Source organism: Poecilia reticulata, chromosome 16, assembly GCF_904066995.2.
Source record: "Poecilia reticulata chromosome 16, P_reticulata-male-v2, whole genome shotgun sequence".
Taxonomy (NCBI): Eukaryota; Metazoa; Chordata; class Actinopteri; order Cyprinodontiformes; family Poeciliidae; genus Poecilia; species Poecilia reticulata.
Genome location: NC_088845.1, coordinates 11,725,615 through 11,747,703, shown reverse-complemented (window position 1 = coordinate 11,747,703; position 22,089 = coordinate 11,725,615). Strand labels below are relative to the sequence as shown.

Sequence of the window (22,089 nt, the reverse complement as noted above, 5' to 3'; positions counted from 1 at the left end):
CCAGCCTCAAAGTTAGGTTATTTCGTTACTTTTATCCACATAAGAGCTTCACTGCTCTTATTATGGATATCCTTTTGCTTCCTACTTTGATATGTTTTGTTTTCATTGCTGGTGTTGAAATGACCCCTGGTGGAGAAACACGGCAATTGCACCATATCCGTTCTGTAGGTCTTTAATGATGATTTGGCCATTACCAGGCCTTGAAGTGATTTAAATCTAATCTCAGGTTTGCAAAAGCATACATCAAAAATCCAGTCAAGTCATAAAGCCAATGTTTCACTCATTTATACAAATCTAAGTACAATTGATCAGAGACTATTGTTTTTTAATGCCAGAAATGTATATTTAAATAGGTGGCAGATGATTTTCTTTTTTTCGCTTTTTAGTTTTTTTTTCTTTTTAATTATAAAAAGTTAATTAGCAGTCCATAATTCTTCTGCAGCAGAAAACCCACAAAGTGTCTTGATTTACTGTAAATGTGAAAAGGTTTTAAGAAGGTCCTTCTTGAAACAGCTTCAGTTTTAAAAAGGTTGTATGGATTTATGCATAACTTTTTATAAGCCTTTGAAATGTTCTAGATATATGCAAAAACTATAATTCTTTAGAATTTAAATGGAATTTATTAACTTTTTACCGTTTTTATTTGATGTTCATTACAGATTCTCAGAGTGTCGATGCCATCCAGTTTATCCTTTGAATTGGGTAGGTCAATATATACACATATATTCTTTTAGCTGTTACAAATGTTGAAGGTTTTTATTGTGGATTGTAGCTTTTCTTTCAGGAAATGTTAATTAATCTAAACTCTGCTCCTCCTTTTCCAAGACCGAACTCGCCCAGAATTGCTGTCAGATGACACCCAAAGGCGTTATGCTGCAGATGTCCAGAAATTTCAAACTGCAGAAGTAGCCAAACAGCTGGAAGATTTCAGGTAAACCTCTTCTAGCTGGAACTCTGCGTTTGAACTGAAAGCAGCTGGATTTATTATTTTCCCCTCCCGTCTCTGAAGCACCATTAGGTTTAACTGTTTGACAGGGAGGTTATGGATTAAAATGCATTTGCTGCTTCCCATTACATTCGGTGCTCCTCTCAGTTATAAAGCCTCTGTGGATTTTTACAACTCTTTTTGTTGTTATAGCAGCAAAGTTTTACTTTAGTTTTTGCACTTTACCTCTTCTTCCTGTATTATCTACTGCGACAAACGTCTCCCTTAACAGCCTCTGCCTGTTTTTTTTTTTTTTTCTTACACAGGCAAAAAAGGATGATGGGTATGACCCTCTGTGAGGAGCAGGTGATGGACGTGGAGAATCACTATCCCACTGACCGCGTCCCATTGGACATGAAGGAGAAGTCTGTGGCCGAGAATCTGTTGGAGAAGATGTATGATTCACAGTAAGTGGCTTTTTCTTTCTTTGTCAGGAGTTACTTCACATGTTGAGCTTTTTTTGATGTTCTGCACAGACGAAGAGTTTGAGGCTCATTTTCCACTGAATTTGACCAAAAACATTTGCCTGCTGCTCTCATTGAAGAGAGGGATTTTGTCTGCATGAAGGGCTTTTTATAATTAGAACTGTATTCTTCTGGTTACAAGTATCAAGGCAAACCAGAATTTGAAGAATAAAAGCTGTCTACAGTTTCAGCCACTCTTAGGCTTTAAGGTCTTTATATTGACTTCAATTCAAAGCTACTGAAGTGACCAGAGTTTTTCTGTAACTGTATGGAGCACAGCAGTACTGCCCCTCCCCCACATGTTGCTGTATGCTGCCTGTATGTTGGCTGGAACAAAGGCCCCTACATTTTTCATTTGCTTTCTGGAAATATTTCCCATCACGTAAGATGCTGGCGCTGTTACAGTTTCCACACAATGACTGTCATGGTTGACGAGCATGGAGCGGCGTGTTTATTCAGCAGCTGAGTGCGGATCCTTCCCGGGCAGGTGGCCTGTATAATTAAGGAGCAAATATCAGCTTAAATTCGCAGTTTAACTTGGTGAAGAAGAAAACGACAAGAATGTTTAATATGCCAAGCTTGAGCCACTGGAAAACTGGTGAAATTTATCAGCTTTAGTTTTTTATTTTATTTTTTATTTTCAGCGCAAAACATGGAGACAGGCATCACAAAAATAACAAAATGTTCAGTTCAAGTAAATATGTTGCAAAGACGGATATGTACAAACTCGACTGCTTAGAAAGAAGGAGCAAAATAAAGGCAGGTAGGACACAACAAAGGGAAGGGAAGGAGAGAAGGAAAGGACACCAGAAGAGTAGGACGGAACAATGTAAAGGAGGTAAAGAAGTGAGGGCAGAAGGGAGGAAGAAAGTGATTTAGTACTTGAGGGAGGAAGGCAGGTAGGACATGAGGAAATGAAGAAAGGGAGGACAAAGAGAAGAAAGATGGTAAGAACAAGAAAAGAAGGCTAAGGAATAAAGACTGGAAATGTAAGCAAGTAAAATCCCTTATTTTTCCAGACTCTTTATGAAGTCTGGATACCATTTTAGTTACTCAGTCATAAGGAAGAATCTGATAATCATCCGTCCCTAATAACATACAATTATGTTCAAAAGCTGCTCGGTGTGTAATCTTTTTGATTATCATTTAGACATTCCTGGACGGGAATCAATAAAACTACCAACTGTGTATGCATTCAGTCTACACATGCATGCAATACATTTAACCTGAAGCACAGTGGGGAATCCAGCACCAAATTAGAGGAAAAAGAAGCTCTCGGGGTGAGAGCGTTGGCAGGAGATCTGCGACAGAAGCTCAGCACAACAGCATGAGAAGGAAACGAGAAGGCAGAGAGGAAAAGATGGAGGCAGCAGTGCCACGCTGGCAGGAAGGCTCTCCCTGGAGTTCAGCCAAGTGTTTGTTGGGGTGGAGGTGGGGGCCTTATGCATAACAGAGAGCAAAGGATCCTGAAGGTTATCAGTGCAGCGCTGCTTCTGCGATGAGCAGAGAGCAGCAGATCTCAGCTGAAAGTTGCCCTTGACCCCACAGCCATCAACGGTTTTTCAGACAGGGAGGGAAAGGAGGCCACAGAGAGGACAGAGGATTGTCTAACTTCATCCTGTCAGCAGAAAGGAGGAGGAAGTGGAAATGAAAGGAAAGGAAATGCAGTGTTCACACTCTGCTGTCACCCTGTGAAAACAGGCAGGGATAGTGGAAGGAGTTTCCAAACTTTTCAAGACATTAATTCAGCTTCAGACTTGTCAGTTGGTCCGGCGCTGTTGGATGTCTGTCTCCATTGCACAAATGATCCAACAAGCTTCTCGCTCTATTCATTCCCTCTAACAGTTGTCTCTCTATTCCTCTGCCTCCTACAATCTCCCACAATCTTGCACCCGATCACCCTCCACACACACGCAGACCTCCTCTCTCACTTGACCACAGCACAGTGACCTCACCCCCATTTGTTGCTCATTGGTCTCTGTGGTGATGCAAACTAGATGGACTAGACATTTGATTGGATAATGCAGGGAAATCCCGGGGAAACCCCTCCCATTCTTTTATGTTCATCTCAAAACAGAAGGGTTGAATGTCTGCAGTCTTGCCTGCATGTTGCATCAGACAAAAACATGGTTAAATAGAGCGTTTCCGCTGTGTTGGAGCATTTCAGAGTTCCTTTTGGCAGACTTTTTTTTTTTTACCAGAGAAGAAGCGTCGTTTTTTACCGGAGAAGAAACGTCAGCAGATATTGGGGAGACCCAAGTTTTAATTTGCATTTGTTCTGCTTGTATAAGTATAGTTTTTGCAAGTAGAAGGACAGACATTGTAAAACTGTTGGATGCTTTTTATTTCATATTTTTGATCTTTTTCATTTTGTTTCTTTTTTTTTTGGTCTTTTTTTTGTGCAAACTTTAGAATATGATCAAAAGCTTTAACTCTGAGCACAACAACCAGATCGTCAGCTTTGCATTGCATCAAGATAAACTTAGTCACTTTAAGTTCCACCGACCCAAAACAGAACTGATAATTGGTCGAGCAAGCGAACGGGAAAATGCTACTTAAAAAGAAGAGGTAAGCTGTGAATAACTCTGGTTCGCTTTTCCCACTTCTGTCGATAAGTTATTGTGTATCTGTTTCCTCTCTTTTGTTTTAGACTTACTTTTGTCCCAGATGAGGATAAGTGGTAAGTTGTACCCTTTTTTTTTTACTCAATTTTATTAAGTTTGAAAGGTTTTCCTTGCCGTTTCTTGTTTTCGTGCATTGCATCTCTGCATGCTTAGTTTGGGTGTGGCCAAACCACAAGATTTTTATGCATTCAAACCCACCAAATGCAAATTTATAAAGCTAGCTTTGCAGAAGAGTTAACTTAATGTGTATGTTTTCATTCTTTAAAACCTTACTGGTTTTATTTTTTGTATGTTTTATGATGCATTCTAAGTTTTGTTATATTTTCATTTGGATTTGACAAAAAGTGATCATTTAAGCATGCTCTGAAGGATTTGTAGTTTGAGTTTGTTCTGTTGTCATTGTATCCGATGGAGGATGTGCTTTCAAACAGTGTGTTGGTTTCTAATATGAAGCTCTGCTACTGTGGGGCTCCACCCTAGATGCTCCCCGATTCCTCAAATATCTCCTCAGCTCCTCCTCTGTCTCTACACGTGACATATTTTTTCTTCTTCCCCACTATTTGAAGCTCCACCTCTGAAAAACAATCCCTCCCCTGGTTCATTTCTCTTTCTTCCTCCACCTTTGTTTTAGGTATTTTTTTTTGTTGCTTTTTTGTCCGTTGGTTTGATTTCTCTTGAACTTTTATTTACAAAATTCAACATATTTCCTTTGATTCTTTACTACTTACGGAGAAATGCAAAGCCAGTTTCATCGGTAATCATTATCTTTCCATTGCTACCTGGCGTCTGATAAATGGCATTAAAGATGCTAGCTGTCGTTCATTTAGCAGGATCAAACTCTTCATTAATAAACACCAGAGGATTTTTAAAAATGCCATCAGCCTTTAATAAGGTATGACTGTAGCAGGAGTTAATTTTAACATGTGGTGGTACTTGGTGTCAAGATTTTAATGTTAAGGGTGAGATGCAAATAAATATTTTTAACTATACCATAGCTAAGCTACTTTTTGTGTGTAGACAGAACAGTCAGTGTTGACATTTTAAACTGGCATTAGCATCTAATATCAGCATTATTTTAGCAATGCTAGCATATGCTAAAATGCTAACAATGCATTAGCTAAATGCAAAAAACGACAGTCTGTGTCGAAGAACCATCCGTTCTTCCTTAAAGCTTCCCAAATGTTGAAATCCAGCTTTTTTAATTACAGAAAGCTCAAACAGATGTGAGTGAGCAACTGTGTGACTGCCTTACTGTTTTCTGCTGATGTGTCAATCCCTTTTGGTGGTGTTCTGAAGTAATGTCAAAAAATAATAATAATTAGAATGCGTTTTTGTCGCTTCATTTTTAGATAACCACTGTCTTTAACTTTTCTTCTAGCCAAGCCATCTTTTCTGCTGTGGCTGCCTACATGAAGCACCTTGAAGTCAAAAACAGGGCAGGAGATAGTAAAAAGTCCAAAAGAGGTTTCCCTTGGATTAAGGTATGGTTGCCTCATGAGTGCAGAAAGAAAGCATCCTTGTCCAGTTATAGAAAGTAAATTAAATCAACTTTGCTTTTATAAACCTATTTTCAGGATGCATTTTTTTAATTTTCGCTTGAGATTTTTATTTCACCTTCTGTTTTATTCTACCCCTGTGTTCTCTTTGCAGAAGAATCATGATCCTCCGAAATCCAAGACTCGGGTGTTCCATGTTCCCACCTGGATTGGAGGCAGCAGTAAGATGCTCTTTTTTTGGTTTTCACAACATTTTGTATTGAATTTTTTGTCATGTTCATACAGATTTATTTTAAAAAGATTAATTTTATTAATTATATAAAATTCATACATGTTGAACAACTATATGTTTTAGAAACATTACAGAACATGCATATTGATCTGAATGAATGGTCTGCATATAAGATCCTGTCCTGCCCTTCTTTCCTATTGCAGTCGAAGTCAAACCAAAAGATCCTGAAGGTACTCTTTGTTCAGAGTCCTCCTGCCTTATTACCTGTAGAATGACTTCATCCCTACTAATCAATGCATCAGCATGTCTGCATGTTTTAAATCAAACAGCAAGAGTGTGTGGGTGCATCGTTCTTCCCCTGAGTTTCAGTGGATATTTAGTTGCGGTGTCCTAAAGAAACTTGTTTAGAAGACTTAAGATCCTCAATCTAACCATCCCATCCGTAACAGGAGCCTTGATTGCACCAAACATACTCAAATTCTTTGCTTGCCTCATAGTCTTTTCCGGGTCTCTTTTCTTAGTTTTTTTTTTTTCTACCTGACTGGGGTGCTTTTGGGTTATGGCTTTCTGCAGCTGTATTGTTGGCAGTTCCGATTTCATAAAGATATCAATTTCTTCCTCTGCAGTGGACAAAGACCTTAAGGGAAAGGATGCTAAAGGGGTTTCTGGCAGAGGCTCATTGACCGAAACTCCAGTTCTTTCCATCAAAAAACCTGAAAGCTCAGCCTCAGTGCCAAATGCGGAGCCTGCCGGCAACAACTTGACCCCCACCACCACAGAGCCCACTCCAGCCGATGGTAACACAGGAAAATCTACTTTATATTGACTCTGAAAACTGATTAGAGTTAACTGCTGGAGTGCTTTAGCATGTTTTACAATTTTGACACATTGAATTCAGTCCCAACATGAACGCATCGTTTTAATCCCAGTAAAACTACAGCCATTTCTCTGGCATGGTGAAACCTAGTGACCCAGACCAAGAGAACATTCAGAGGCTCAGAAAACCTCTATGATTGTGAAGAGCTAATTAGTTAATTAGAACGGGACACCATGAGCTTCCAGTATTTATTTTCATTATCTATAAGCCAAAATCGTCAGAATTACAAGAAATGGAGTCTTGAAATTTGAAATGTTTTATGCTGTATGATGTATAAATATGAGTCTTATAGTCTGAAATGAGTGACAAGGAACATTGGACATTTCTCAATATCGGAATATTTGGAGCTGGAGCTGTAAGGAAGGGGAAACAGAAAAACGAAACAATTTGAAAATGTGGTGGAGGCTCACATTCTCTCAACCCTAACTTTGATTTTATTACATTACTCTGATTAAATCAAAACATTTCTATCAAATAAAATGATGAATATTTTTGGAGTTTCTCTTGGGCAAATTTCCCAATGATTGTTGCAAAATTCTCAGTCGTTGAATAATTCTTTTGTTAAGCTCACTTGTACTTGAACTGATCTGACTGCCTTTGACTCTGAATTTTTTTGCTGATAATAAAATGAGGTTTTCTGCCCTCTCAGGTCTCCCATCTCCCGGTTCCTTAGAGCTCCCCTCTCTGCCAGACGGGCCCCATCCAGAGACAGGAACCGGGGTTTCTGTCGTTGAGCACTGCTCTCCCCACGACGCTCACCCAGAGGAGTCGGACAGAGAAAGGTGAGAAGGAAGAATGAAGACAGGAGAGAAAATATTACCCGATTAACGTCAGTGTATTGGCTCAGGACTAGAGATGGGGATTACATTGGATAGAGTGGAAAACGGGGGAGAAAAAGCCGAATGTGTCTGAATTGCGCTGGCTGTGGGAGTGTGGTAAAACTCCCCCAGCTGTCTGTCCCTGCTGTGTGCTAGCTCTTGTCATGCCGCCCGTTGCTCGCTAGCTAACAGAGCCTGCAGTTTTGAGACGGACCCTCACCGAGGTGAACGTGGACTCAGCCCCCTTGCCTTCCCTCTCCCTTTTATCCTTCTTCATTCATGTTCCTCACAGTGGCATGTGTTTTCCCTTTCTGCTGTCTCTCTGTTTCTGTGTGTTTCTTCTCATTTTAACATCAGAGCTTCATCGCAGTTTTTATTGGCCTCAGCCGCAGAGTTGTTACAACCTTTTTTTTGTTTGTTTTTTTCCTTCCATTGGAATCAGGCACATATTCACAATGCTGATCAGTTTGTAATGAATACAGTTTGATTATTGATTACAGCGATTATTTGCTTTTCAAGGTGCAGCTTTTCAGCCGTAAATGAAGTTTCGACCTTCAGTCAAGCTTTAGTCGTATTTTAGCTGCTTAGTCAATGTGCTTCCTAAGGTGTTTCCGTGTGTCAAAAGTCAGGACCAGCCCTGCATCTCTGCTTGCGTCTTGTGTGATTCCATGTTGTTGCCAGGAGCTTTTGGCGTCGTACCTGGCATGCAGCTCGGACAGTGGCTCAGTAACATCTCCAGGGTGTCACTCATGTTGGGGTGTGCGTACATGCATGTTCTGGTTGTGACTGTGGTTGAAGTCAGCTGTGTGAAGGGCGAAGAAGAGTGTGTAACAGTGTGATGTTCCGTGTTTTTGCAGACGGAAGCCAAGGTGGGTGTCAGCAGAGAAAACAGCAGAGACACGCTTCAGGCCCCAATATCTGTTCACATACAGTATGATGCAGACAGATTCTCATAAGCAAATGCACTTTACACTGAGTTTTGTGTTCCTGTTACGATGCAACACAAACTGGCTAAGTATGTAAAAAACCGATGCGGCCGGATTAGCTAGATTATGGAGAACAGCTGGATTGTAAATATCCGCTTTATTTGAAACTGGAGAGATAAAACTAAATTAAATGTAGAGGCAATGCATGGCTAAAGACACTTGCTGCGTGGCGTTCAGATGCTATGACGTCAAAAAAAAAATTCTGTGTTTTTTGTCATACTAATATATGCATGGCATGTCATGCATATTTACTTTTCAGTCAGTATTTGTCTTTGTTAGTTTTTTCTTTTTTACCTGTAAATCTTTAATTAATTTCAGTCATCCATTATTCTCTCTATTCTGATAATGAACTCAAATTTTAACTCCATCCTTACACCTCTCTGTAATTTTCATTTTTTCTACTGTCTTTTGGATCTCTGCGTTTCTTTTTCTCTCTTTTTCCTCCCACATCTTTATCCTGTCCCTGTTTCGTTTCACCCTCGTCTTCCTCTCCCCCTCGTCCTCTCCTACCTTCCCTCCATAAAGCAGGAAAGTAGGACGCAGCGAGAGCGCCCGCGTGGACCGGCACTCGTCTCGGCGTCGTGGCTCTTCTCGTAAACAGTCTCGCTCCCGTAGCGACGTGGACCTGCAGCCTCCGTCTTCTGCAACAAGTCCTGCCCCGCTGTCCCCGCAGCACCTCCATCCGTAAGATGGGCAGTCCCTGTTTCATTGAAGCCTCTACGACTGGAGAAGCTCACAGCAGGGACAGACAGGATGTCGTACACAATCACTAGACCTACCAGTTTGAAATAGGGATGTAAAAGGAAGATATTAATGTTTTTGGACCTTTTACAATGATACAGTTATTTATAGATCTGCAAATGGTAAACCCACTCTTTCAGTAACTTTTATATTTTTTTATATAAGCGACATCATTGTCTACACATGTCCTCTGATGAAAAAAAATCATGTCAAAGTGAAATGATTTTTAAAAACTGCCAGTTGTTTAAAAATATGCTGTGGTAAATAAGTATTTGCATGAATATTCGGTAACTTTACAGCAGCTGACCTAACTCAACAGAGATCCAGCTAAGTGATGCTAACATTAGTCAAATTACTGAAATGCAGATTCTATTAAAGCAGTTGTGTCAAGTTATTGTAGTATAAAAATAGCTGGGATTGAGCTGTTTTGAATGAAAGAATAAAATTGCAGCATCTGATTGAGAGTCATCCAACTGAACTGATTGCAACCAAAGATGCAACGAAAAAAATGATGACCTGAAGGGGGAGAATCTTCCTGAACTGATAATATTTTGTAAACATCTGCTTCACTTTGATAAGATTTATTTTTCTTTTGCAGTATCATAAATACTGCTGTTCATGAATACCGAAGTTTAATTTCTTTCCCAAGAGAAACAAACACCTGTGTGCTACTAGAAATCTATTGTGCATCTTTTGCAGTGCCTTCTACAGTTTTACTGGTGAAGAGTAGGAAAAACTAATTGGATAAATACAGCTTTGTATTGTTCTAGATTTACATAGGAACTTTTAGTTAGTAATTTGTCAGTCCCCAGTTTCTCCAGGGACTGAGAAACTGGGACTCAGTTTCGTCTCCTCTTTTAGCCAGACGACACTGGCTAAAAGAGACAGTGTTGTCTCTTTTAGTCACTTTTCAAATGAGAAAAACATGAAGTTATTCAACAGAGACAGATGTGCATTTATCTTCATTATTCAGGAAAACCCTTTAAAAAATGACTACAGGCCTAAACTTGCCCCTTTCTACATCAGTGAAATAACTGAATATCCAAAAACTGAAACTGTAGTATTATGGAAACCACTTCAACCTGGGATTTATTAACAGATATTGGAGAGGTTGCAATGAAGTGAGACAGAACCAATAACCGGATTTCACCCCAGCGGTGGTATCATCTTAAAATAAACATTCTATTCATTTTGTGCTCTTTTTCATCCTATCGACTTCAACTCACCACTTCTTTTGGTTCATTTTTTGGATATGTGGGTCTTGGCCATCCTGTTTGGTAAGTTTTGATTGGCCAGAATGACGTTAGTAAAGAGTTTTCTTGGTTTCTTTGGCTCATGGACATCCTCAGTTTAATCTCCAATGGGAATGGGAATGGGAATTCCAAAATCAGTATTTGTTTTTTTTTAATCAAATGCTAAAACCAAGTCCAGGTCAAGTGTTGCTATGGCAACAGGCTCTGGAAGCTTTAAGCTCTTTCAAGATCTTAAGGTGGTGTCTTTTATTCTGCCTGAATAAAAGCAATATTGCCCCTGGTTCCCTGCGTAGCTAACATCAACATCTGCCTTCAAGAGTTTGTTGTTGCACCTTAAAATATGTAGGAGAGTATGGTTTATAAAGTTGCTTGTAAAGATTTTGAGAATATGGTGCTAAATTTACTCATGTTTTATTCCTAGTTTTTTTTTTTTTTTTTTTTTTTAGCACAATGTTGCGCTACTATAATAAAACATTTGCTACTAAACTTTACCAGGAGTGGGATAAACTGTAGAGGGCACTGTAAAGACTGCCTGCATTGTACCTGGTTAAGCAGCTGTAAGCTAATGTGTCTTTTCTGTGTTAGTTTGGATGGACCAGCTTTCCCGTCTGAAGTGCCTGGCCAGCCCCCAACAAGCCCGTCCCCACAGTTGGAGGAGATTGACCCCCGCCTGCAGGAGTTGGAGCAGGACCCGCCCAGCTGGAGGGTGCTGGCGTCTTCTGACACCTTAAAGAACCTCAGCAAGAAGGAGACCAAGAGGCAGGAAGTCATAAACGGTAAAATTCAGCGGAGTGTGATTAAAACGAAAGATGTTTCACGTGCCTCTGTTTCATGTTACTCTTTCTGCACTTCCTGGTTTCCATCTTAGAGTTGTTTGCCACGGAGCATGCCCACGTGAGAATGCTGAGTGTCCTTCAGTGGGTGTTCGCCAAGCCGCTGGAGAGGGAGGAAATCCTCTCTGCCCTGGACCTAGAGACCATTTTCCCAAGCCTTGAGGAAATCATTGACATGCACTGTGAGTGTTGTTGTAATCACACACAGGCTTCACAAATTTTGGCTTCGATAAATATCTTGTATCTCAAAGAAAATTGCATTTTTTTTTACTTTAGATTTACTTTAATAGTGCATGGATTCTGAGATTAAGCATGGTTATGTCTGTAAGATAGCTATTTAGAGCGACAGAACAAACGCTGACATGGTTTATTGTTGGTTTAACAGCTGGGGATGAAGTATGAAAGAGGTGTTCTGGTGACCGCAAGTCTGTTTTTGTCTCCTCTTCTAGATACCTTCTATGAAAGCCTGAAGAAACTGCGTGTCAGTGACAACTACGTCGTTAAAAACATCAGCCCCACACTGCTCAACAGGGTAAGTGACTCCTGCCTTTCTGTATTTGTTGATTTCGCTCATTATTTCTCTAATTTATTCAGTTTCACTCTGCATGATGCATGTTTACTTGTGTCTGTTTCAGTTTGGTGGACCCGAAGGAGAATGGTTTCAGAAACTGACAGCCAGATTCTGCAGTTACCAGACCTATGCTCTGGACCAGATCAAGCAAAGACAGAAGAAAGACGCTCGCTTTAACTCTTTTATACAGGTATCGCAATGACTCTGAAATAAATTACTCAAAATGTAGATTTACATGCATACATGGACTCACAAGTCAAAGAAATTACATGCATTGCATAAAAATAGCAGACATACCTTGTAAGCACAATCTAGAGATTGTCGATGGGGAGAGGTCAGAAAATTGTGATGATCACCAGAAACCTTTGACCTTTGCAAATAGTTGGAGTCATTGTCCATTTGGAAAAACCCATTAGTCCCCAAGCTTGACGGATGTCTGGGAAAGTTTAGAGTATTTCAACATAATCTTCTTTTGTTGTGAATTCTTTTTTGTAAATGTGTCAGAACAGCATGACGCCACCACCGCCATGCTCCACAGTGGGAGATTGGCTTCTTGAACCTTTGAAGTTTTTTTACTTTTGATCTGGAGGTGACGAACCACACCAAAACCCGCTGACCCAGGGTCCCAGAGATCAGTAGGCAGTCTGAATGTTCTGCCCATCTACAGGCTGGATGTTCACATGGTGTTTATATTTGCATATGATAGTTTGAACAGATGAAAGTTGCTCGCTTGGACACCTTCAAAAGATAAATCAAGACTTATTTATGACAAAATTGTCTTCTCAAAATTATTGCTGATTTCCTTTGATTTCTCCCATGATCTCACACAACAGAGCAGCCTGTTATATTTGAAGGAGTGTCAGTGTGATCTTGTAAAATCGTCAGCAGAGTCTGATCCAGATAACACGCTGATGACATCACATAACAAATCTGCTTATATTTAAAACCCTGAATGCATTTAGACCACAGCAGATACAGTATGCAGGGATTCTTCATGTTTGTTTTACACATGTTGCACAGGCCACACCCTTTGGTTCCACCCTTGTTTTACCCTTGTAGGCCACACCCCTTTGGTTCCACAGTCTAGCTGTATGATACCAATAGTCTGGCATTTAGCAAACAGACATTTTGGTAATCCTAACTAGGCAAAAATCGGGAAAAATTTAGAATGGTTTAATGTTGAAGAGTGGGGGAAATGCTTTTTTTACGTATATGTAAATTTCTGGTTTCAACTGTAAGTGGCATTCCTTTGACTGTGTGTGTGTGTGTGCTTGAACCTCAGGAGGCAGAGAGTAAACCCCAGTGCCGCAGACTGCAGCTCAAAGACATTATTCCCACCGAAATGCAGAGGCTGACAAAATATCCACTGTTGCTGGAAAACATTGCTAAGAACACAGGTTTGTGCATGTGTGCCCTTATCATTTCTACCGCTTGTGTAAAAATAAAAAGTAGTTCGGATTTGAAATACAGAACTTGGTTGTTTAAAATTTATGGCAGACGTTTTTTATTACAAAGCTCTATAACAAAGATTAGAGCTTTGAGAAAGTTCTAATTAGTTCATGGATAATTTACTTAAAGATGTTTAGTACAGGGATTAATAATCTTTGCTTTGTAAAACATCAAGTGTTGTTAAAAGACATTGTAAATTGTGCTGGATTATTTATGACAGGGTTCAGATATTTTAATTTATGCTCATTTAGAAAATTACTGTTTTTCAAATAAATCAGTTTCACTTTTCTATGTCAATTTAAGTACAAGGGTTTTATTTCATTCCACTGAGTAAATAATCATTTACAGAGCAACATAAGTGTTTTATTAGTATTGAACTTAGCTGTTGAATGTTTCCAGATTTCACTGTTATGAAGTTTGCACTTGAAGTTGCGGTGGCACTGAAGTTTGAAGTCATTTGCTTTGTTTAGTGAAAGCTGACCTCGGCTCTGTTTTCTGCCTGTTTCTGCAGAGGAAAAAGAGGAGAAGGAGTCGATCCAGCAAAGCGCAGAGTGCTGCAGAAAGATCCTCAACCATGTCAACGAAGAGGTCAAAACAATGGGGAACATGTTGGTAAGAACCCCATAATGCATCACTCAATAAACTGTTGTTACCGAGCAACTGTCTCCTGAAGGTCTCTGTTTGTTAGACTCCTACCGCTTCCACGTTGACTTATCAAACAGAAATCTGATCTCTGTCTGTCTTTGCTCCCAGACTCTAAAGGAGTACCAGAGAAAACTGGACACGTCGGGGCTGAAAGCCAGTGTTGAGCTTTATACTGAATATAAGGTAGTTTACTTAAAAAAAACAAAACAATTGTTTTCAAGTTATTGTTCTTTATTGTTATCTTTGCTTTTCTCAACACTTTTCCTTTGTCCGTTTAAGAGCATTGACTTGACTCAGAGGAAGATGCTTTTTGAAGGTCCGCTGGTCTGGAGAGTCACCAAAGAGAAGGCTATCGGTAAATAAATTCACATATTTAATACAAAGAAATCCTTAAGGTCATAAATGAAGCATTTGGCTGAACTATTATTTAATATACAACTATTTATTGGAATAAAACTTTTGAAAACAATATGCTAATCCAATTTAAAATGGAGTGTTTTATTTATGAAATAAATTGTCTGTGCTCCAAAGGGAAACAGTTCTATTCTAAACCTTTCCAATGTTCAATGCAATTTTTTCATTTCCCTTTTTTGATAATTTCACATTTAAATTTAAGGGAAACACAGCTGAACTGCACCTGGTGGAGTTTGACTTCCTCTTTTATATTAGTTTAAATTAGCGGTGTGTAATAACAGTAAAACCACTTGATAGATTAAAACAGTCTACTGGCTTCAAACAGTTTGAATCAGTAAAATACTGCAGTGAGTAATGGAAAAAAACTATTATAAACTATCCAAGAACAAAGTGCAGAGAAGACATTTTGTGAACCTGATAACATTTCTTTTTCTTAGATGTGCATTGCTTGCTGCTGGACGATATGCTGGTTCTTGCACAGAAGCAGGAGGACAAGATGTTGCTAAAATGCCAGAGTAAAAGTAACATGACTGCACAGGAGGGCAAGCAGATGCTGAGCCCAATTATAAAGCTGGACTCTGTGTTCCTCCGTGAAGTGGCAACAGGTTCGTTTTTGTAGCACGTAAGTAAAGGTCCTTCCGGTACATCTTAAAATTGATTAATTTCCATTTTTATTTCTTATTCTGTCAGATCGGAAGGCTTTTTATGTGATATTCACATGGGACAGTGGCGCACAGATCTACGAGCTGGTGGCTCAGTCTGTTGCAGAAATGAAAACGTGAGTGTTAAAGCTTACTGTCAGAGTAAAAGTGTTCAGTCTAAAGATGAGGAACTCATTAGCTTGTTTGTTTTGCAGTTGGCATGATATAATAAAGTCGACGGTTGACGTTCTGAAGAAGAGCGGAACACCCATGCGGTTATCTGTTCCTCCTGGAGTTCCTGCTGGGATTACTCCTCTCAGTCCCACCACGTATGTGCTTTTGTTTCGGAAAAAAAAAATTATGCTTTCACATTTTCCCTTTGCAGAATCACAAACTTCAGTCCATTTTCTTTTGTATTTTATGTGATTTAAGATTCAAAGTAGTTCACAATTATTAGAATGTTTAATAAATTTTTTTATGGATGGAAATTGGAAAAGTGTTAAATCTTTCTGCTTGTGCCTTTCTTTCTCTCTTTGTGTCCATATTCTTTTTTTTTTTTGTTATGTTTTTAAAGACTGGATATAAACTTTCCTACTGTAGACATAAACGTGTAGTACAGCTTCAGTATTTTATGCTTTAGCATGAGGTTAAGGGCAGACAACTCTGGAAGGTTTAGTCTAGATTAGTTTGACATAATTTATAGGAAAAGTTTTCAGACAAATGCATTAAAGATTGGGGTTATTATGTTCAAAAGCTAAAGCGGAATAAAAAAGACTTACCCCTTTTTCTTTCAAACAGGCTGAGTGTCCCATCGAATCCATCTGAGAATGGAGGTTTAAGAGGCGGTAAGGCCACATTAGAGCATCCCAATACACGGGATTAGTAAAAATGTACCTTCTTTAGATTTCTATAAGGCCAAAGCTGATCTCTGTGTCCATCTCCAGATCAAGAAAGGGACAGTGTGACAGTTCACAACGCTGTTCATCCAAGAGTCAAGCTGATAGCGATGTTGACCGACAGGGGCCTCGATCAGGTGCTGGATCACTCCAGCAGGAACCAGGAGAAGGTGGCTGACGGCGCTTTGGATGAAGGTGATCAGTCGTCTCGCTCACGCTTCTTTGTTGTTTGGTTCCTGCCTTCCAAAATGTGCTTTCCAGTACTCATCAAACTGCTAAATTTGTCTTCTCTGTTAGTCATGTCACTTAAAAGACTGCTGATCGGCAGCATCAGTCTGTCAGAGGACTCGCAGCCCGATGAAGAACATGAAGAGGAGCAACCAGAGAAGCCTTCTGATGAAACTGAGGCCCCTCAGCCAGCAGGTTAAGAATTTGAAGATGTTTTACTGCTAAAATGATTCAACTGTGAGCTGCTTTCTCTAACCTGAGCCATCTTCAATAACAGAAGAAAGCGAGTCTACGGACACCGGACACGTGCAGGTGAACGCCAGTCCTTCTACGGAGGAAGATGGAGCAAAGCAAGAAGATGAAGACGGGAGCATCAGTGCCCCTCTGGTCTTGTCCCAGGAGAGAAGGGACGAAGTAAGCAGGAGGCTGGACGGCCTGCTGCAAATGATACAGAGACTACAGGTGAATAAGGACGGAGATGAATGGGAGTCTCAGGAGGAGAGCAGATTGTATGACGGAGGCAGATAAAGATGTGAGGAGAAAAGATTGAAGCCGAGTGGAAAGGAACGGCGTGGCTGGCCATTTCAGCGACGATAACTTAAGTAAGGAGCGAGCAGTGGACAAAATAGGGCCAAATGGTAGCAAAGAGAAACTGGAGAATAGAAAACCATTTAACCACTGCTGTTACTGCTTTGCTGAAAATTGCCTTGTAAAATTGGACTTGTCTAAAAATGGCCATTATGTCCGGCGCACGCAATGGGATGTGTCAGGGAAGCGGCGAGGGAGACAAAAGGTGGATGTTAAGAGGAGGAGGCTGAATTGCGTGTGTCTGTAAGTGAGTTTGTTCTCAATTCTTGAGATGATATTGATTTTCTGTGTTTCAGGCTGTGGAAGAGGAGCATCACAAGCTGAGTGAGGTCCTTTCTGAGCTCTCGCTGGAAGCCGCCAACTTCCAGTAAGATGCCACTTTGCCACCTGCTGGCGACAAGGTGAGAACGCCAAACTAGATCCCTGAATTCGGTCATCTGGCGCATTTTTATGTATGTTTTATTGTGCGGATAAGACTATCAAAAGTCTGCTTTTGATAGGGGAAAAAAACGTGAATGTATTTTACTGCGGTGGCACTTTTCTAAGATTGTAAGCTTTTGCTTCAGAAGGATAAATGCTTAACTGCAAATTTCTCTCTTTTATGTGAAAGTGTTGTCAAAAAGAGAATTTTGGTTTTTAGACCTCTGGAAGAAAAAAAAAAAGATTGTCTTTTCTGGAAAAACTGAAACTTTGTTCATTTCTAGCATCAGTTCAGATAATAAACAAATGACACTTTTATCGTTTTTGATCATGGCAAGACAACAGTAATAATGTCAAAACATAAAATACAAGTAAAACACAACTAGTTTTTAAAGATACGTTGATTTTTAAACTAACAGTTTATAGTGATATAAAATAAAACGTCTAAATAGCAGCTTGTAATGCTATTCCAGTGGTGGCTGTTTGCCTTCACTTTCCCAACTCAACATTCAGAGAAATTAATAAAAAGTGTTAAACTACTGAGAAAAGCGGCTGGTTGTTTTGAACAGAAGAATGTTAACTGGGGTAAAAAATATATTCAGAGCTCCCTGTCAGACAGAAAAATATTGCTTCAGTTCTCTTAAGTTATGCTGCTCTAGTAAAATATTCATTGAATATAAGTTTAAGTCTCTTCACATACACATTGCTACTGCCTCAGATTCACTTTGCCTTTAGGATTGCAGAAGAACAAAATTACACATGAAATTACAATGAAAAACACCATGAAGTCAAACTCTTTTAATTAAAAAAATATCTTGAGTAGCAAAAAGATGCAATTAAACTAGGATGTTAAAAATTTTGAGAACCCGTCTCCTCCGCAACCAAAGCCTCTGATTACTATCTGTTTCTTCAACTACATAATATTTGTTACTCTTTCTTTCTCATGTCCTTGTGTTCAGGTTTTCTTCTGGCTCTTGTTCAGAACAACGTGACTTTCAGAGGCTTCCCTGGAACTTCCAACTCCTTCCTCTTCAAAAAAAAAAAAAAAAAACTTCTTGCCTGGATCCAAGCTGTCACTATTATATATTTGTATCAGAGCTGTTTGCTGCCAAAGCAGGAAGTTTTTCGTCTGCCAGAGGAGTGTAATGGCTTTGTGCTCTGTGATGGAGCGTGGGAGGTCTGTGCGTGTGCGCGTGTGTGTGTGCGTGCGTTTGTCTGTTTGGGTGCATGTTTGAAACAAAGGTATGGAATGGAGAAAAAACAAAAAAAAAGAGGAGATATCCTGCTTTTGAGTGGGAGGTTGTTTTTGCAGAGAGGTGCCAAAAGTAATGAAGCAATATTTTGGTGTGAGAGACGTGCTGCCTAATGAAATGTAGTCTTTTCTTTCTGCTGTAACACACATATGCACACCCGAGACATGTATGCTGGAACATAATTGACAGTAATGCCAAGAATAGCAATGTACAGGAAAAACAAACCCTCAAAGGGTAATGTAGCATTAGAAGGATTATTAGAAGAAAAAAAACTGCTGGTATGTATTGTTTCTAGTTTATGCCAAAGTACAACAAAGATGCACTTTTTTTTTCTGATCAAGACGAGTTAAAAACACACTGTAACCACAAAATTTCTTATTTAAACTCTGCTTCAGTACGTGTTTTTCACCAGTTGGGCTTTATGTAAGCAGCCCTCTGTCTCGGAAGGATGCATGCAAGAAAGTGTGTGTATGTGTGTTACCGGGTTTTTAATTTGAGAACGTGTTTATTTGGAATTTCCTTTCTGTTAATCTCAGTAAAACATTTATGAATAGCGGCACTATAGGCAATCATGCTGTTGATAATGGAGACGTGTTTGTATGTACTGCTTTTATTTATTCCTCTGAGGATTTTTTTTTAGGTCAGCGAGTTGCCTCATCTTACTGATACTGTTACAACACTGGGCCAGGTCGAGGCGAGAGCGGCGTGCAAAAGGTTGGACAAGGTGCAGAAGGAATTCTGGGATATGTGATGCACATCAAAGGTGGAAAGAGAGAAAACAGACGAGCCTGCGAAGCATGTTTGGAGTTTTTTTTTTTTTTTTTTTTTGGCTTTGGATAGTTTGATAGAAGGTCACGAAGAGGACCGCGGAGAGAACCCGAGTTTAGGATTTGAGCTGATGAAATCTGAACTCGCACCTGAGAAGCGTCAGAAACTTCAGACTTGTTCATAAACGCGCCGTTTCTGCAGCATCGAGAGTTTGCAACTTCTGATCCGAAACATGCTTCAGTTGGGGTTAAGGTTTGTATTATATGACATTAGATGCGTATATTATTCGTTATAAAGTCCCAACTAGCGATATTTGTATCAACGCTTTTCCTGCCTTTGTATTTTACTCAGCAGTTGATTGTAATTATAATTGTTGTAGTATAATTCCTAGGTAGTGGCATGATTGAGACTGTGCACACAGGACCAAAGACATAACAAAGCACATTTGAGAGTGGAAAAAGTGTTTTTCAATAAATAAAAAAAAAGAAATACAGTTGATATACTAAAAGAATGTATTGGTAAATATTATTAGGACTTTTAAAGCTTTATGACCAAATTGCAGCAGTATTTGCAGGTCTCTGATGTCTTGCTTACACCACAGTGACGTTAACCAACTGCGGTAACCATCGTTCAGGTGACCAGGTGCATAAGAAATCTAGCTGCAAGAGGCCAAGCACTGTTAAAGAATCTGTTACCAAACTGTTTGCATGGAACCTGCAGAGAAAAAAGGCTAGAACATGCTTAAAACTAGACAATGTAACAAATGACACTTTCAGGATTTGAAGGAAGGAAAGCTGTTGTCTCATTCCAATGTCGCACTGTAATCATGATCACTTCCTGATATGCATTCTCATTGTTGCCACAACAGATCCTACCTTCTGAACCTACTGAACCTCAATATATTTACACCATTTAGTCACTTGAGTGCCACAAGAACCAGAATCATGTCTGTTTTTTTTTTAAACTATACTGCCATTTTTTCCCTCATGTCTTCTTCTTTAAACTGTATGCAGTAAAAGATAGTCTGAAGGCACTTTATCTGTCTTCATAGCATATTTTCCTTTGCCCGACTACATAGTTTTACCAGGAGTTTCATTTAATGTACTTAGAAATAGGTTGGGGATGTTATTACTTTTTTTCCCATTGCTTTTTAAAGAAACTCTTGTAATGATGTGCTATGCATTTCCTGTTTCTGTAAAATGGGGAGGAATGTCTGCAACCAGTCAATGCACCGATGAATTTAGCAAACATGCAAATAATCTAACCATGACCGATTCTGTTAACATTTAAAAGTGTGGCTGTCTGATATGAAATGCAGCTTTTTCACTAGTTGGAACTCCGGTTATCTGATTGAAAAACTCAGAAAGCACTCGTGATGCCTGCAGGCTTCATTGGCTGGCAACCATTAAAGACATTTCTCCCCGTTTCTACCTTTCTTTGATGCTTTTTCTCATATTTTCTATATACCATGTGTAAAGTGTGTTTATATAGTGGTGCCTTCTTCTGTCCATTGATTTGTTTGCTTCTTAAAGGGCTTGTAAGAAAAAGACAAATAATTAAATGATTAATAAGTAAGATATCATCCCAGAATGTTAATTCATATTTATGGTAATTATATTTTAGGTTCTGACTTCCTCCCTTTTTGTTTCAAACTCCATTAAATCCTTATGACTTGAGCCCACTCGGCCAGCCAGAGCCTTCATTAAACAAACACACTGCTCCTTCTTCCAGCTTGTTGATCGTATAAGAAAAAAAAAAAGGATTATCGAGAACTATATTGTGTATTTGGTATTGATTTTTATGCTGTAAGAGGCTCTTAAAAGATGTACACCTAAGGAAAATTGTGGTACGTTTGTGTATTTTTTTTTTATGTTTTGTTTTTTAAAAATAAACTGGGGAAATAAAATGAAAATAAAAAAGTGTTACTATTGTTGTGCTGCATTTTTTTTTCTTCTTCTTCTGTGTAACATCTGCGTCTGTTGACCAGTTCCAGGACCTCACATAAAAAAAAATTAAAAAAAACCTTCAGAGAACCTTGAGAAATAATGAGATTTGGTTAACCCTCCTATTATGTTCGTTTCTGAGGTACAGCAATAATGTCCGTGGGTCAATTTGACCCGGGGAGTGTTTTATCATGCAATAGTGTCAGGAACCAAAAAATTCCTCCAAAACATTTTTTTATCTGATTATTAACTCTAATACTAACCATCTCAATCAAAATTTGTGCAATTATGTTTTTTATTTCTCAGAAATTAAGGATTAATGACGACAACTTACTCAATTACTCATTTGGACATAAAAAATGGGATTTACACTTTTTATGTCCACTGAAAAAAACCTAGACACAAAACAACAATAATTTCCTTGAAAGTGATCTTTCGTAAATTTTTTTATATTAAATGTCAATTTTTTTTTCAAAGGGTGATCTTTATAATTGAACTTGAGACACACATACTGTTCTGGGTCAAATTGACCCGCCAATTAAAATCAAGATAAATGAGTCATGCAGAGAGTATTTATGTTTTCCTCCACTTCTACTGAGTGTCCACTCAGTGTGGGTGGAGTTTACCCACGGAAACAGAATAGGTTCCCGTCAAAAGTTGTATGAACACCTGCTTTCTCGCAGTTCATTGTGAAGTAAAGAGAGCAGGGAGAAAGTGGGTTTGTGTGTGTCTGCGTGTGCATGTGTGTGTGGTGTGTTGTGTTGTGTTTGTGTGTGTGTGTGTGGTGAAATAAGGTTCATAGCTGTAAGGAAACAAACAGAATTGGACTTTTTTCATCTTTTTTTTCACTTTAACTTGACTGCCGGGTCAAATTGACCCGAACAGTATCGATGTAACAAGTAGACGCAGGAGGGGCTGCAAATGTGTAAAATGAATAAATTTTCAATTTATATGAGTTCACCTA

At 39.2% G+C, this 22,089-nt stretch overlaps 1 protein-coding gene across 7 annotated transcripts in view; it reads left to right on the top strand.

The window, feature by feature from the left end:
- The window catches only part of arhgef1 (Rho guanine nucleotide exchange factor (GEF) 1), a 46,978-nt gene extending 25,866 nt beyond the window's left edge, over positions 1 to 21,112 (top strand). For 3 of the 7 annotated variants that reach the window (XM_008431271.3, XM_008431270.3, XM_081597179.1), the window contains exons 5-32: positions 660 to 702; positions 826 to 931; positions 1,252 to 1,392; positions 4,100 to 4,129; positions 5,452 to 5,554; positions 5,724 to 5,790; positions 6,005 to 6,031; positions 6,428 to 6,598; positions 7,328 to 7,460; positions 8,354 to 8,365; positions 9,008 to 9,166; positions 11,062 to 11,252; positions 11,345 to 11,491; positions 11,759 to 11,841; positions 11,945 to 12,070; positions 13,163 to 13,277; positions 13,841 to 13,941; positions 14,083 to 14,157; positions 14,254 to 14,329; positions 14,826 to 14,993; positions 15,079 to 15,166; positions 15,245 to 15,358; positions 15,828 to 15,874; positions 15,974 to 16,120; positions 16,223 to 16,348; positions 16,431 to 16,615; positions 17,038 to 17,142; positions 18,121 to 21,112. In XM_008431271.3, the coding sequence (XP_008429493.2) occupies positions 660 to 702; positions 826 to 931; positions 1,252 to 1,392; positions 4,100 to 4,129; positions 5,452 to 5,554; positions 5,724 to 5,790; positions 6,005 to 6,031; positions 6,428 to 6,598; positions 7,328 to 7,460; positions 8,354 to 8,365; positions 9,008 to 9,166; positions 11,062 to 11,252; positions 11,345 to 11,491; positions 11,759 to 11,841; positions 11,945 to 12,070; positions 13,163 to 13,277; positions 13,841 to 13,941; positions 14,083 to 14,157; positions 14,254 to 14,329; positions 14,826 to 14,993; positions 15,079 to 15,166; positions 15,245 to 15,358; positions 15,828 to 15,874; positions 15,974 to 16,120; positions 16,223 to 16,348; positions 16,431 to 16,615; positions 17,038 to 17,112 (2,856 nt within the window). In that variant the 3' untranslated portion in view covers positions 17,113 to 17,142; positions 18,121 to 21,112. Of the gene's footprint in view, positions 1 to 659; positions 703 to 825; positions 932 to 1,251; positions 1,393 to 1,457; positions 4,018 to 4,099; positions 4,130 to 5,451; positions 5,555 to 5,723; positions 5,791 to 6,004; positions 6,032 to 6,427; positions 6,599 to 7,327; positions 7,461 to 8,353; positions 8,366 to 9,007; positions 9,167 to 11,061; positions 11,253 to 11,344; positions 11,492 to 11,758; positions 11,842 to 11,944; positions 12,071 to 13,162; positions 13,278 to 13,840; positions 13,942 to 14,082; positions 14,158 to 14,253; positions 14,330 to 14,825; positions 14,994 to 15,078; positions 15,167 to 15,244; positions 15,359 to 15,827; positions 15,875 to 15,973; positions 16,121 to 16,222; positions 16,349 to 16,430; positions 16,616 to 17,037; positions 17,143 to 18,120 lie in introns of those variants that run through there. The other 4 variants (XM_017309699.2, XM_008431274.3, XM_008431276.2 and 1 more) reach the window with 4 other exon arrangements.
- Positions 21,113 to 22,089: the final 977 nt, after the last annotated feature.